Below are 15,440 nucleotides of genomic sequence, written 5' to 3' on the forward strand. Positions count from 1 at the left end.
CCACAGTCCAGCCTTGGCCTTGGCCCGCCCAATCTGCACTCTGTTGTCTCTCCCCCAATTCCTCCGTCCCCCAGCCGAAACCCCTTCGCCGGCGGCGTCTCCTCCCGCCGAAGCACACGCGTAGCCTTCCTCCAAGTCCTCCTCCACCGGAGTACCGAACCGGCGTGGAGACGAGGACCAACCTATGCAGTCTGCTCCTTCGACGAGGGCGGGGAGCCGCCTCTGCGTGCGCTGCGGCGAGCGGAAGGCCGCGCTCAAGCGGCCCAAAACCCTAGAGCAGGTGACCCTCGCTGTCTTCACGCTTTCGGTATCCTTCGTTATGCTATTTAGGGGTAGTTCCAGCACTGGGAGTGGGCTCCCACGGTTTAGCTGTAGCCTGTGCCCTGTGGGGGATTTTTGTTTCCGGGAAAACGAGGCTGTAGGAGATTCTATATTAGTTCACTGGATTGCTATAGTCTTGGGGAATGCGTAACAACAAAATTCTTTCCCTTTTATGTTTGTACGAAACCTTTGAGAGATTTTTACTTTTTTTTGATCCTGCAGCTATAGGAGTCTTTGACATTTGCTTGTAGATATGCAGGGAATGCTTCTATGTCGTCTTCGAGGACGAGATTCATCGAACTATTGTTGACAATTGTTTGTTTAAACCCGGTGAACGTGTGGCAATTGGAGCTTCTGGTGGAAAAGGTATGAGCAGACTTGTATAATAATTATAAGCACCGTAATACCAGCTTCCGTAGAACACTTGTGTCCATTAAGCTAGGAGTTTGTTATAATGTTTGTAGTTAGCGCCGTTGAAACAGAGATAAATGTTTTGAATTAAGTAATGCTATAAATTTACAATATATAGTTAGTGATGGGCGATCGCAGCAGATTATGTATGGTTGATTCATAAATATGATGAACCATTTGTTAACGTCAAGCATTTATTCCTATCTGTGTTGCCAATGTTGCGTGCTTATTTCTTGATTATTTCTTCCTTATCACCTCAATCTTGTACGAGTAGCAGATTACAACACTTGTTTACTGGTATGCAGATTCAACTGTGCTTGCCTACGTGTTATCAGAGTTAAATAATCGTCACAAATATGGCCTCGATTTGTTCCTTTTATCTATTGATGAAGGAATCACAGGCTACAGAGATGACTCCCTAGAAACTGTTAAAAGGAATGAAATACAGGTTCCCCTCAGCCTTACCCGATACACATTGTTCTGCTGCAACCTTTTACTTAATGTTTTCTCCTGCTATAGTTTTGGCGGACATTCAGTTCATTAAATCATACCATTTAAATGCATATTCATCTGTTGCTGATCCAACCATAAAATTCACTTATTGCAGTATGGCCTACCACTGAAAATTGTTTCCTATAAGGACCTCTATGACTGGACAATGGATGATATTGTGAAAGCAATTGGCCTGAAAAACAATTGTACTTTTTGTGGTGTTTTTCGACGTCAGGTAGCTCTTACTTACCCTTATTAGTAAGGCAAGTGCATGATCATGAACTAAGTGAACATTAGTTCTTATTAGGCACTGGACAGAGGTGCTGCTCTTTTGAAGGTTGATAAGATTGTAACTGGGCATAATGCAGATGACATTGCCGAGACTGTCTTGCTGAATATTTTACGTGGTGATATTGCAAGGTAAAAATTAGTTAATATACTAAATAAGGTAATACTATTTTCTCTTTCTTTTTTTCTTTTATAACTTTTGGGTTGGTATTGTGATATGTTATAGGTTAAGTAGATGCACCTTCATAACTACTGGTGAAGATGGGCCAATCCCAAGATGCAAGCCTTTCAAATACACCTACGAGAAGGAGATTGTTATATATCCTTTACTAGAAATATCTAATGAATTTTAATATGTTGTGAAACTTATTATGCCTTATCCATCAAGTATGTGTTGATAATATTGAAATCCTTGACAGTATGACACGTACGCGTATTTCAAAAAGCTGGACTACTTCTCCACTGAATGTAATTCCTTTTATTCATTTCTTGCTCTCTGCAATTGAACTGTAGCTTTCCATTCCATCATCTTAAGATACTAGGGAGAGTTAATATAAAATCAAGATATAGGTTTCAATAATCAGTGCCTAACACTGGATAGTCAATGCCGTATCATAAACCCTGCCTTCTCCAAAGATGAAGTGATGTATACTGCAAATCTATTAAGTTTTCTTGACCCCTATTGTCATCTTCTATCGAAATCAAAATTATGTTTACTGATTCTCTATCACAATTCAGGTATCTATTCACCAAATGCATATCGTGGATTTGCTCGTGAATTCATTAAAGATTTGGAAAGGATGAGGTAAAGATTTTCTTATCGAAAAGAATGTTTGCTTTTTAATTAGATTTTTTCCCCTCTGTCAGTGTAGCTCTTCGTTGTTCAATACAGTATGTGGTGTTATCTTGTTCCAGTGGCTTGAATCAGTACATTATTGATGGTGCAGGCCTAGAGCTATACTGGACATCATAACATCCGGCGAGAATTTCCGGATATCCACAACAACAAAAATGCCAGAGCAAGGAACATGTGAACGTTGTGGTTACATTTCTAGTCAGGTTTGTGATCGCATCTAGTCTGAAATTTCAATCCATCTGCTCTTAGCTCATGATGACCAACGAATGATGCTTTTGCTAGGACAAGCAAGTTATTTGAATTTAACTGCATGGATTTACCCTGATTTTGTTACCTTGGAAGTTTTTTCGACACATCTGCCAAAATAACTCAACATTGGTTGAAATCCTGTCTTTTGTAGAAATTATGCAAAGCTTGCGTCTTGCTGGATGGATTGAATCGTGGCTTGCCGAAACTAGGCATAGGGAGGACTACTAAAGGTGGTGCTGGGGCTGATGGTAATGGTGAGCGTCCAGGCAAACAAAAGGAGAGGAATAGGTCTAGTCTACAAGGAAAACATGGCAACTTCGACTTCTGATTTCAACTGTATTTTGTTGGTTCACCATGATGTATAATCTACTCTATTTTATCTGTGACCGTCGTGGGTTAAAAAGCACCTGACAGACACGAGGACTGAAATAAGAGAAAATACATACTACTGTGCAGCCGTTAGTATTTATTAGGCGGTTGAATACAGCAGCTGTAAACTCCTAAGTCTAAGGTCACCTTGGCACATTCTTACTCCCTCCGTTCCTTAAAAAAATGTCATACTCCCGTCCCATAATTCTTGTTGAAATATTACGTATATCTATATTTTTAGGAATAGATACATCTATTTTTGGACAAATTTGAGACGAGCTATGGGACGGAGGGAGTATTAGCTTTCATTAAGACAAGGCTTTGATCATGAATTACCATGTTAAAATGTGGTTTATATGACATGAAAGCACAAGTACCATGAAATACTTGTGATAACGAATCTAGTGATACTAATTTCATGTCATATAAACCATACCTTGACATAGTAATTTGTGGTAAAGCCTTGTGTTAATGAAATCTAATATTCCCTCCATCCAACAAAAGATGTCTTGTCAAAATTTGGATGTATCTAAACATGACTTAGTGTATAAATACATTCAAATTTGATCAAACTTGAGACATTCTTTGTTGGACGACGGAGGGAGCATGACATTTTTTAAGGAACGGAGGGAGTACTCTTGATGCCATCTTTCACCACGATGTAAGCAAACCCCATAGGTCAAGTCTGGTATCGAACCTTTCACTAGCTTCAACCCCAAAGCCTTTTCTTTAAGGGTTGTTTGTCGGCATTGTTAAGGAAAATCACAAGGTACACAGCAAAAGATGGAGGCTGTACAGCAAGAGTGACAGTGACAGTGACACCGAGCTTCATCACCTCAAATTTGGAACACAAAACCACATATGATATTGCACTTCCTCTGTTAAAGTCACATGTATTGTTTTTTAAGGCAAAGCGTCCGCATTCAGCAACTGATCAACTAAATTGTCTCCAGCTAATTTCCGACCAGCAGACTACAGCCCCAAGCGGCAAACAGGACTACTCTTGATGAGGTTGAAATCGACCTGGAGAGCACAAAATTAGCACAGGCTCGTAATATCAGGAACAAAACAAAGTTCTGCGTAGCACAATACCTTTGGCCCAAAGAGGTCCCGTATGTTGTCAATGCCATAGAGAATCATCGTTGGCCTGCATTAAGCAGGAAAATATGGTCAGGACATTTTGGGTCTGTATCTGTATGTTGGATAAATCACGACCTCCTGCGATTTCTTGCAACATACCGTTTGGCCACTAGTTGGCCTCGTTTAATTTTGTTTAATTTTTTTTCTTGCACTTCTGTTCGAGACATTAGTTGCAAAAGAAGGATTGCAAAGAAGTAGATTTTCATAAGAGGAGACCCCTAAGTCAACAGGTAAATGCGCACAAGGGAATCCTTGATATGAACCAGACCAGTTTTACCTTTCAAGTGAAAGACCCCAAGCGATAACATTAACACCCTCAGGCAGTCCCATGGGAAGTAACATTTCAGGTCTGAACATTCCTGAGTTGCCAATTTCCACCCATTTCTTCAATCCTTCATGGTAACTGAAAACAGAAAAACAACAATTAAACATGGGATAACAATAATGATTAAAATAATAGCAAGCAAAGCTGTTAGGACCTGAAAATTTCCATGCTTGGTTCAGTGTATGGATTGTAGGCAGGCTTGAAACGCAGCTTTGACACGCCTACGAGCCAGAAAAGGTGTCATTTTTAAATCTCAATGTGTAAAGACTGCTGAATTATACAAATAGCTGTTTGATGAATAAAAACTCTCCACTTTGATGATCATAGGACATTCCTCTTGTGTTCCTACAACATGGTCAATTTAAGAGTGTTCTGCTCCACAAATACAGCATTACCCAGATTAAAGGAAAGAGCGCGAGAACAAGGAACTGTTATCACCAAATAGCAAAGCACATAGTCACTGTTATACAGTAAAGATTGTTTAAGACCAATGTAAATTTGTCCTTTGTCCTCTTAGTAGTGTTTAAATCACAATATAAATTATCCATCTTAATAATACTGCGTTTCCAAGGAGCCAACTTGTTGAATAATATGCAGATGAGATGGAAAACCGATGGAATAGTTTAACACAGCACATCGCTACGGTTTTTATAAATCTAGCTGCAATATATATCCATAAATATCACAATGAAGTTGATGGGTTAGCACCTAGTCTTGAGAAGAAATCCTCCAATACACCTATCAGATCACCAAGTGTCAAGCCGTAATCACAAATAAGACCTGAAATAAGAAGCATTGTAAGTAGCTTCCTTGCTAGAAGGTTACCATGTGACATCCAAGATACGGACCAAATATCAATCAACAAAACACCATGTAGACAAGAAACAAGAAACTGGTCACCTTCTATCTGGTGGAATTCCGCAAGATGAGTCCGATCCACAGCTTCATTGCGGAAAACACGATCAATGGAATAGTATCTCTTAGGAGCAAAAGGTTTCTGAACAACCCATGGTGGTTAACAAAGAAAAGGTATCTCATTCATCGTTCAACAGAACAAAATAAAGCAAATTGTTTTCACCTCCACTAATTTAGTCAAACCTAGATTATACCTCCACTAATTTATAAAGTTGCAGTGAGACTACAGATTGATAAAATAAAGCATCACTTAATTGCTATACCTCCTGCGCTAGCTTGTATAGCATCCTTGTGGAAACTGCAGTTGTGTGAGTACGAAGCAAGTTTTTCTCTGCTTCGTCTCGCTTCCAATCATAACCATATCTGCAGACAACCAACTCAAGTTATAAACTCTGGCTAGATTGCAGCAAAAACACGACAACATACCCTTTGGAGCCAAAACCACCAGATTGATGGACTTGCTTTACTTTCTCAAGATAGTCATCAGGTAATTTTGTTGTTGTAGCAGGGGCTGCAAAAAAAGCGCAATCAATCAATATTGTTTGCATCCAACTTTGATGACTGAACCGAACTAAAAGAACCTTTACCTTTGAGGAAAAAAGTATCATGCGAATCCCGAGCAGGATGCTGCTGGGGCTGGAACAGTGCATCAAAATTCCAGAAGCTACCAAAGAAACAGCATATACATAATTTTAGAATACATGGACACTTATCCAACAAACAGTAATATAATATGTCCAATCTGCTACATTGTCTATAGTTACCACATGGTGTTGTCTCTGATCTGTTACCCAAGTAAAAAAAAAGTTTGTTGAGAATAACACAAACAGTAAAAAGAAACACCTTATCTTACTTTCTATGGGGATTTTACACATTGCCGATAGTTTGAAGTTATGTTACACATTATCAATTGGTAAATATAATTACATGTTTGCCATGTTTCCATGGCACATGCAGTGGACACCCATTGCAAATATATAGCTACGGGAAACTATAATTAACATTGGAACAAGTGGCAACTGTGTTAAATTCCTTATTATAACACAGAATCATTATCAGCTGAAAGAAGACTATATGAGGGTAGGGACAGTGTACTTTTGTGGAGTACAAACATTGGAACACACCTGCTTTCTACAAACATGTTCGTCGGCATCTCACTGAACCTGTTACATCAATATAATGAATCGATCCATTTTCTGAATATACATAGCTAATTGCAAATATCATGAACATATTATTTTATTTACCCCATCTCAACAAAAATGTTCTGGATTGCCTCACGGACCTGAAGCAAACACAACAATTTATACAGTTGATTTCTTAGGCTTATCACAAAAACGAAATACCCTAAGAAAAAGATGGAGCAACTATAGATTTTTGAAGTACCTCTAATAACGGCTGTACGTATCCTATCGCAATAGGTTGTCCCTGAGCTCCATAATTATAATCTTTGAACTCGAGATCCTTCCAGTCACCACTTCAGGAAAGAAAGATCATTTACATAAAAACATAAATTACAAGTCTGTAAATATAATGTAACATGCAGAACATTCAAAAGACAATCTAAAGTTACCACGTCCATTAATAGGTACACATACAACAAAAAATTAAAGTAAAATTAACATGACAATATGTTTATTGGTTAATGAAACAGTTCAAGCCTGACAAAAACAATACTGCTATATGTAGCCAATGAAATACACTACAGTTAGCCTCTTTGTAACAGACAAGGATCATAGTCAGGCAACACAAAATGCAATGAAGATAATAGCCTTCTATGTAGATGGGGGTTCAGTCGCTCATGGTCTATATCAGGGTTAGATTATACTAGAGAACAAGCAGGGGTGTCCTGCTCCATTTTGGAAACTAGCTTGAAAGAAATGACATCAAATTACCTCTTCAGATGTTCACGTGTCACATCGGTTGCCAATGTTTTTCTCTTTGCAACAAATTCAGGCCCTTTCTTTAGAGAGTACCAAATAGATTTCCTGAAAAACACGAAGCAGGTGTAAAAATTAGGCAAAATTGGCTATTTTTGACATGGTACTAGGTTGGCATTTGTTGATACACTATATTGTCGATAATTTTCTTATGGACAATGAGAAGTCATGGTCGTTTGCTAAAACACTCATTTGGGAAACTGGGGTGTGAAAGATCATGTTTGCCCATATAGAGCAAAGAGAACGCACAGATGCCGGTAATGTCAATTGTGCTCTGCTGACTTCCAATGGGAAGCATGCCCTTTCATCCTTGAAAGTCTCCTGGTTTTCAGAATGTTCCAACAAGCCGCCAAAATTTTGCAGAGACCACGAAGAAATTTGTCGCTTTTGTGATGTGTATCGGCAAATGCAAACCAAGTATAGTAACGAAAAGCCAAATTCATCTTCACCATAATACAAAAATATCTCTTCGGATCAGGTACTTACTCCTTTGTTATAAGCTTTCTTCTCTTCAGATCATCTATTGTTTTAGCAGCAACAACCTACATAAAAAACCTTTTCTTAAAAGAGGTAAAGAATCCACAGTAAGATGCGTTAGCAAACAGTACACTGTAATACAGGATAATTAATTGTATCGTGTACAAAGTAGGAGGTACCAAACTCATCAGAGGTGGCTTTGATGCACTGACAAGGATCAGATAGAGAACTTGATACTACCTAACAACTATTTGTGTTGTGCGAGCACACAGTTCAGCAAATGGTTCAGATGCAAATGCAAATGATGGGACGAATGATGAGTGACAAGCAATGCATACCTCTCCGTTCTTCAGACTTTTAAGCTGCCCCTGCAACTCATCCTTGATGTCCTCGACCTGAATAAAACAAAGAACAAATTATTAGATGGCATGCCTAGTTGCCTGTAGATAAAGGCTGGATGACAGATGAAAGCACTTTCAAGAGACCTTCAGTGAACAAAGAATTGGTTATTGCACATGGAAACAGTTGAATTACAGTCAGCAAATTTTTCAGCCAGGCATGAATAGAATTCACTAATTTTTTTGACAAATTGAGAACAATGCAAAAAAAAGCAGTACATGTGGCAGGAAAGTTTCCTATGGAGATAGACAGTGAACTCAACTCTATGTTTCTCTAAAGATGATTTAACGAACTGAGCTCAACTATATAACTCTCTGAGGAGGTTGAAGTAAACCGAGCTCAACTCCATACCTTTCTCAAGACGAGGTCCTTATTCCCTTTCTCAAATCCGATCCACCTATTCTTGGCGGCCGCCTTCATTCCAATGTCGAAAACGTCCCCCAATTTCTCCTACAATGCACGACGGTAAATATCAGCATTCCCCGGAACCCAAAACCTTCACCCCAACTACACCTCAAGCGCAGAGGAAGACCTTAAGAGCGCCCTTGGATGCACCCTCCGGTGGGATGGCTGCGACGAGCTGCACTTCGGGGGAGCCCCTCGCGGCGTACCCCTTCGCCTCATCGGTGAGCACCCACGTCTCCTTGGTGATGTCCTGCGTGAAAGCAAGCTCGTTAGTGTTTTGGAGGTTGGGTCTGGTATGGAGTTCGGGGGAGAAGCAGACGAGTACCGCGCTCTCGACGATGCGGAAAGCGGAGAGGCTCTTGATGACGTCCTCGAGCTCCTTGTGCGAGACGCCGAGGGAGGAGGCGAAGGTGCGGGAGTCCGGGATCTCGGCGTTGGAGTTGAGGTGCGCGAGGAGACCGGCCTCCACATCCGCCGTCGGCAACTTCGCCGCCATGGCGCGGGGCGGCGGCGGGGATGAGGCTGACAAGACGGAAGAAGGGAGCAGCGGAGAGGGAGGGTTTGTGGCTTCTGCGTTTGGACTACTTTGGAGTTACTTTTCTGTTTACGTGACCGTGTTTTCCTAAATATCAGACAAAAGGTTCATCCTTAGGTCAAAATTCAAATAACTGCGTGTGCTTTTTTTTTTAACTACCGAATATCCTTCACACCGTCTTCCAATCGAAGATTATCTCCAATACATTTTTATATCTGCATCATCGTCACCTATTCTGTGTGTGCAAGATGCGTTGGTGGTCCGATCTTTCGATGAGAGTTGGGATAACTATCGATGCGGTGGAGTTTGACATTGATGATCCGATTATATCATACCAGACAATACACTAAGCAATCTCTAAACCAATCTCCGATGGTTATTGATCTTCACGAGCAACCTGAATAATGACGTTTGAGTTCCTGCAGACAATCAAAGAACCGGTAAGAATTATGATAAATTGCAATCTGAAAATGCAGAAAATAATTTAAGAATCTTACACGTTCTCGCGAATATATATCATAGCGAAGGTAAACAATTTATAACATAACACAAAACCTAACCGTAGACAGGAGATGTCTGTTTACACTGGGCAGAGACCTGCGCCGTCGGCTGGACTTTCCTTGGCTGCCACGAAGTCCGTAGTTTTTTTTTTTTTTTTGAGGGGGTGAGTCCGTAGTTTGATGAGGACGTACTGGGCTGACCAAAGTACCAAACCCATTCACACATGCATGCTTCGTATGGCTTGCACATGGGCCAGCCCACGTATTTGACTAGCACGTTGGCAAGATGTATGGCTTGATGTACTGGCCCCGGCTAAACTCGTTACGACGCGAGCTGGGCCTGGACCGGCCCGTGGGCCAGGTATAGCACTCGTCAATCGTCATCCTCTTCTGGGCCCTATAGGCCGGGACTAGCAGTACTGCCTGGCCCACCCAGTTCACAGGCATGCCGCACGCGAGCAGCGCGTGCTGCTCCTAGCGACGAACGGCGCGTCGCAGCCGCCAGTTTCTTCACCCCGCCTCGGCCTCGCCCCCAAAACCACACACCCCAGCCACACCTCTCGCTTTCCTCCCGGCCTCGCCGCTCACTCGCGCGTGCGGTGCCCATGGTGAGCACGTCGTCGCCGCGCCTCCTCTCCTCCCTCCTCGGCGACCGCCTCGGCGCCCTCTCCGCCAGGCCGCTCCTCCGCATCGGCGCGCCAGGTACCCCGGTTACGCAGATGTTCGGGTTCCCGTGCTTTTGTGGCGTCAGTCAGCTCTTCCGGGGCGAGAGTTTTTGCTGAGAAGGCTCGGGTCGGGTCTCCTTTCGCAGGGCACAGGCGGGGGACGTCGTGCCAGGCCACGAGAACGCTCTCCAACCTGGTGGATGCCCTCTTCAATAGGAGGTGTGCGCCCCGATCGCCAGTGCCATATGCTTCCTTTGCGTCCTGATTGTTGGATAGTGAGAACAGTTAATTAATTAGATGCGAACTGTCCTTCCCGGGGAAATAGAGCTTTATCAATGAACACATAATGTCCTTATCAGTCCTGATTGCAGCTATTTGAGTAGAATGAAATACATTTTTTTAAAAATATTTTAGATTGCCCTCCAAATTGTAGCTGTAGCTGAAATGGAGGTTTATTGCTTGTCAATCTCTGACTCTAAGTACACAACATACGGGAAACACAACTTGGTGCATTGACCACATAGGCGATTCACCAAGTTTACTTTTCTGCTCTCCACAATAGTAGGATATTCTTGTCCTGGCCATCCAATCTGACTGACTACTTCCTTTCCGGAAACATTAATTTGATGCTTTCATTTCCAGGGGAAAGAATGTTAGTACTTGTATTAGAATTAGGCAAAACAACATTTGCAGTAGTGTTATATAAACCGGGTTTGAACACCTATGAATTTGCCAACCTTATAGAACACAGACTACCTACATGTACTATTGGTGGAAATCATGGTACGCGTTGTGCCGTGCCTTTTACATATTTCTGTATAAGAGTAATTTATGGGTGATAAACTATTTTTGCAGTAGAGTTAGATAAACTGGGTTTGAATTTCTATAAACGTACCAACCTTATGGAATCTGCATCTAAAACCTTATGGAGTACGTATGGTGCTTTTATGTGTATGGTGAAATTCACGTCATACATTATGCAGTACTGTATAGGAGTTTATGGATGCAGTCAGGGATAATGTAGAATATTGTTTAATTGGTCTACGGCTCTGTACTTTTTCCATAGTTTGTAGGGCATATGATATTTTCACCATTATATGGAGCATAAATCTAGATTCACATCTGAGTTTATTCTATTTTTTGGACTTCCACAGAAGTCGGGACGACTCACTGGAAAATAACCGTAGACGCCTACAACCTGGGAAAGTGTCTCCTCGTCTAACCGTTCCCAAGCATATACAGCGGCCTCCATATGTCGATTCCTGTCAAAGACCTGGAATGAACAATGGACCTGAAATACATGATGAAAAAGGGATTGAATGCATGAGAGCTTCTGGAAAGCTCGCTGCACAAGTTTTGAAGTTTGCCGGGACACTTGTAAACGTAATGTTGTTATTGCCATAAATGTTTTTCTTTTCTTTTTTAATTGGAATCCTCATTCCATCCATTCAATATTTTTTAAGAGAAAAGTGCATACAGACCAAATGGATCCCCTGTTAATGGTTAAGATACTGGACACAACTGAACACACATTTTAGATACATGCTAAGCATTTTTTGTCAAGTAGAAGTGCCTTCTCATCTGAAGTATCGCAACTTAAGTGTCAAAGAATGATTTACTCTTATTGACAGCCAGGCATAACAACTGATGAGATTGATAAAGCGGTGCACCAAATGATAATAGATAATGGAGCATACCCTTCACCTCTAGGTTATTGTGGATTTCCAAAGAGTGTCTGCACTTCAGTGAATGAATGCATCTGTCATGGGATACCAGATTCTCGTCCACTTGAGGTAAGCCATCCAGAGCCTGGACATAATGATTCTGAATACATGCGAAGAAAGGTACAGTTAATCATTTTTCTTTTGGCAGGATGGAGATATCATCAACATTGATGTTACTGTCTATCTCAATGTAAGCCAAAGATAATCTGTACATCTGCTGAACTGATTATTGTTTGTCTGCTATGCTTCCCTCACACACAAACTAGAAAGGAATAAAGAAACTGCAGTGCTTATCTATGGTGGATATCGTTTGTGATGATTTTCCAGAGAATATCTTATTGTAGTCGTTTGATGGTCGTGAACAACTATCCACATTCCTTTTTCTACATGAGAGAATACAAAACCTAGGTGCGGCTTAGAATGCTGAACTTTTTATGTGCAGATTCACTTGATATATTTGTTGGGATATAGTTACTCCCCTATATAGGCCTGCCATTAATCCTATGTGGCACAAGGGAAGTCAAATCAAGTCAAATGGTCAAGTCGAAGAAGGGGTCAAAGACCCATTGCATGTGTATTAATGCTCAAGCTATTCTTGATACCTAAATTGACCCATTGCATGTTTGTGGTCTATACATGTTTTTTTTCCAGGGTTACCACGGTGATACATCCGCTACATTTCTCTGTGGTGATGTTGATGATGAAGCAAAGAAACTAGTTCAGGTTATCTGGATTCTTTGATAAGAATATTCTGTTTAATACTCTGTGTCATAAAGTATGCATTATTCATGAACTCCTGCTCTTTCCTGGCATTAGCAAAGAGCCAGAACTTCCTTCCATGTTTCCTTTTCTTGTTTTTCCTCTGGTACTTCCATAGATGGTCAGCTTTACGCAGTTGCATACAACATAATGGGTAATAAGTATCCATGCAATCTGAACACTGTTCAATTGTATTTAAGAGATCTGATAGTACAAAGTCGCATTTATTTTCCATGGTCCATCAAAGTATAATTTCTAAGTTGTATGACAATACAGTTACACAATTTTTTTCTTGGAGCAGCTAAAGAAGATTCTTTGCTAGACATTTTTTGTTCAATATATATGAAATGTTTTTTTCTTTCCAACCAGGTAACAAGAGAATCTCTTGACAAGGCTATATCAATCTGTGCTCCTGGGGTGGAGATCAACCGCATTGGTAGAACTATACAGTATGTAAATGAGAAACTGCATTACTAAGTTTACCGACATGCTTGTATTTTACTCATTGTTGTTTGTAATCTGTTGATGCTGTATTTAGGGGATTTTATATTTCAAATGAACTTCAGAAGCTTTTTGCTACGAAATTTTAGAAATCATGCTATTAGGTTCTGTTGCATCTACCACAGAACTAATAAAACCCATTTTCTTAGATTTCGATTACAGTGGATATGAGGATAGTTGCTCGTTTCTGATAACCGATAATTGTTTGTGTCTTTGACACAAAGACTATTTTAGTATCTTATATTAACCATACTTCCTTCTTCTCCATGTTACCTCATGTTTCACTGACGTTAGCTTATATATAAGACAATTTGGATTTCCACGCAAAAAAGAAAGAAAGACAATTTGGATTTGATACAGGTAGTCTGTATGGTTGTATACAATTGAACTGAACTCTTATTTCTTCTAAACACTTCTAATTATTAGTCCACAGATTGGATATCCTTGCCATTGTTTCAAGTGGACCACTATCTTACTGTCATCCATTATTTTCAATCTTTGAAGGGACCATGCAGATAAATTCAAGTTTGGTGTAGTTCAACAATTTGTTGGCCATGGGGTGGGAAAAGTGTTCCATGCTGAACCTGCGGTGCTTCATTTCCGTGAGTTCAACTTGAGAAACCATGTTTTTTACTCTTTTCTCAACAATATTGAGCTTCTAGTTTGGGCTTCAGCTTAGCAGAGGATGCTTTGATGTCGCATTTTGCTCTATATCTGCCTAATAAAATGGAATATCAGTGCCATGGACTAACGTCTCTGGAATTTGCAGGAAACAATGAAAGGGGCCGCATGATGTTGAACCAAACATTCACCATAGGTACATTTTTCCATAATTACTACTATGCACGTTGTGTGTTCTTATTTCTATCAACTAGTAATAATTAAAGAACGGCACAAGCTTATTACCTAGAGATATGATGTCGTTATTTTAGCTTCAATTACTTCATAACTTCATTCTATGAGACATGTTCTTTCTATCATATTAAGATTTCTACTTGGGTTCAGTCAAATAGAATTTCTACTTGGAGTACCGGTTTTTAATCATAGCTTGATCTTTCTATTACAAACATTAATTCAATTACTGTGTGTGAGCGTCTTATCCTTGAGTCCTGAGATTGTCCTTGGGGCATGTTCAACTATTTTATGCTTTGACCTTGCGCGCAGGGAATCTGATATCTGCACAAGTCTATTTATAAGGATCCATTCTGTTCAGAAAAAGCTCACGAGGACCATCCATGAAATATATTATTATTAATGAATTTTGCTTGCATGTTCATGACATCAGAGCCGATGCTAACTGTGGGGAGCACAAACTCCACCATATGGTCCGACGACTGGACGGCGGTGACGGAAGACGGGAGCTTGTCAGCACAGTTTGAGCACACATTGCTGATTACGGAAGATGGCGTGGAAATACTGACACAGTGTTAAGCCCAGCCGAAGAGCGACAGAGATGACAATGAACGGCTGGTTGGCTGGCGGGCGGGCCCTGCATTTTCCTGGGTCTAGTTTGGTCCAATCAAACTCAAATGCAAAGCTTATACGGAGTATTTTAATCTCGATTCATTTGTGAGGTTGATCTCTATAGATTATAAAAAAGTCACGCACTGTTCTTGCGATTGCCACGTGAGGACATGTACAAAGGTTGATAAGACTGTCTTATCTTAACTGTGACACGTCAATTAAAAAAGACAACAAAACATGTTGTACAACGAGTTATCTCTTATTGTTATATCTTAAAATTAATTCTTAGATGAATAAAATTAACTAAATAAATGCTAAGGAAAGACAAAATCTATTACAATGGAAAATTTGTCTTATCTTTGCCTTATCATTCTTGTGAAGAGATCATCTCTTAATTAAGAGAAGGCTTGTGCCTTTTTTTAATTTCTCTCTCTTTCATGTCAGATTTTATTCTACGTGGCATCGTTAAGAGAAAGCTGACGTCATCTCATCGTACACGTACTGAAGAGATCAGGCCCTCTTTGTTGTCGCTGGTGGGCCTGATAGTTCTGGTTGAGTTGGTTGGTTTCTGGGCTCGACGAAAGGCACGTTCTGCCTCATTTGTTGGCCGAACCTGCTTTGCTTTAGCAGTACTTCACCAAGATTGATTATCAGCTTGCAAATCCCCAGCTGTTTCATCAATCAACGGTCTTCCTGTAGGAAGAA

The 15,440-nt window shown here is 40.5% G+C and overlaps 3 protein-coding genes across 3 annotated transcripts; 2 read left to right on the forward strand and 1 right to left on the reverse strand.

Annotated features, from left to right (window-relative positions):
- LOC100837997 (cytoplasmic tRNA 2-thiolation protein 1) lies at positions 1–3,170 on the forward strand. Its single transcript, XM_003570533.4, has 10 exons — positions 1–280; positions 573–687; positions 1,038–1,180; positions 1,340–1,459; positions 1,532–1,644; positions 1,739–1,831; positions 1,940–1,980; positions 2,251–2,317; positions 2,460–2,571; positions 2,769–3,170. Exons 1-10 carry the CDS (start codon positions 185–187, stop codon positions 2,943–2,945), a joined length of 1,077 nt encoding a protein of 358 aa, XP_003570581.1. The 5' UTR covers positions 1–184; the 3' UTR covers positions 2,946–3,170.
- A 491-nt stretch (positions 3,171–3,661) lies between these two features.
- LOC100837387 (phenylalanine--tRNA ligase alpha subunit, cytoplasmic) lies at positions 3,662–9,187 on the reverse strand. Its single transcript, XM_003570531.4, has 18 exons — positions 8,913–9,187; positions 8,715–8,837; positions 8,534–8,632; positions 8,122–8,178; positions 7,793–7,848; positions 7,262–7,354; positions 6,753–6,843; positions 6,614–6,651; positions 6,491–6,529; positions 5,954–6,030; positions 5,793–5,877; positions 5,630–5,729; positions 5,352–5,448; positions 5,160–5,231; positions 4,606–4,672; positions 4,404–4,529; positions 4,079–4,133; positions 3,662–4,009 (listed from the first exon to the last, which is right to left on the reverse strand). Exons 1-18 carry the CDS (start codon positions 9,081–9,083, stop codon positions 3,959–3,961), a joined length of 1,497 nt encoding a protein of 498 aa, XP_003570579.1. The 5' UTR covers positions 9,084–9,187; the 3' UTR covers positions 3,662–3,958.
- A 963-nt stretch (positions 9,188–10,150) lies between these two features.
- LOC100833095 (methionine aminopeptidase 1D, chloroplastic/mitochondrial) lies at positions 10,151–14,997 on the forward strand. The gene is made up of 10 exons (XM_003573009.3): positions 10,151–10,324; positions 10,434–10,506; positions 11,442–11,670; positions 11,919–12,080; positions 12,160–12,201; positions 12,663–12,734; positions 13,140–13,219; positions 13,776–13,873; positions 14,041–14,088; positions 14,557–14,997. The coding sequence occupies exons 1-10, from the start codon at positions 10,228–10,230 to the stop codon at positions 14,700–14,702; spliced, it is 1,047 nt and encodes a 348-aa protein (XP_003573057.1). The 5' UTR covers positions 10,151–10,227; the 3' UTR covers positions 14,703–14,997.
- The last annotated feature ends 443 nt before the right edge of the window (positions 14,998–15,440 follow it).

Source organism: Brachypodium distachyon, chromosome 3 (assembly GCF_000005505.3).
Source record: "Brachypodium distachyon strain Bd21 chromosome 3, Brachypodium_distachyon_v3.0, whole genome shotgun sequence".
Taxonomy (NCBI): domain Eukaryota; kingdom Viridiplantae; phylum Streptophyta; class Magnoliopsida; order Poales; family Poaceae; genus Brachypodium; species Brachypodium distachyon.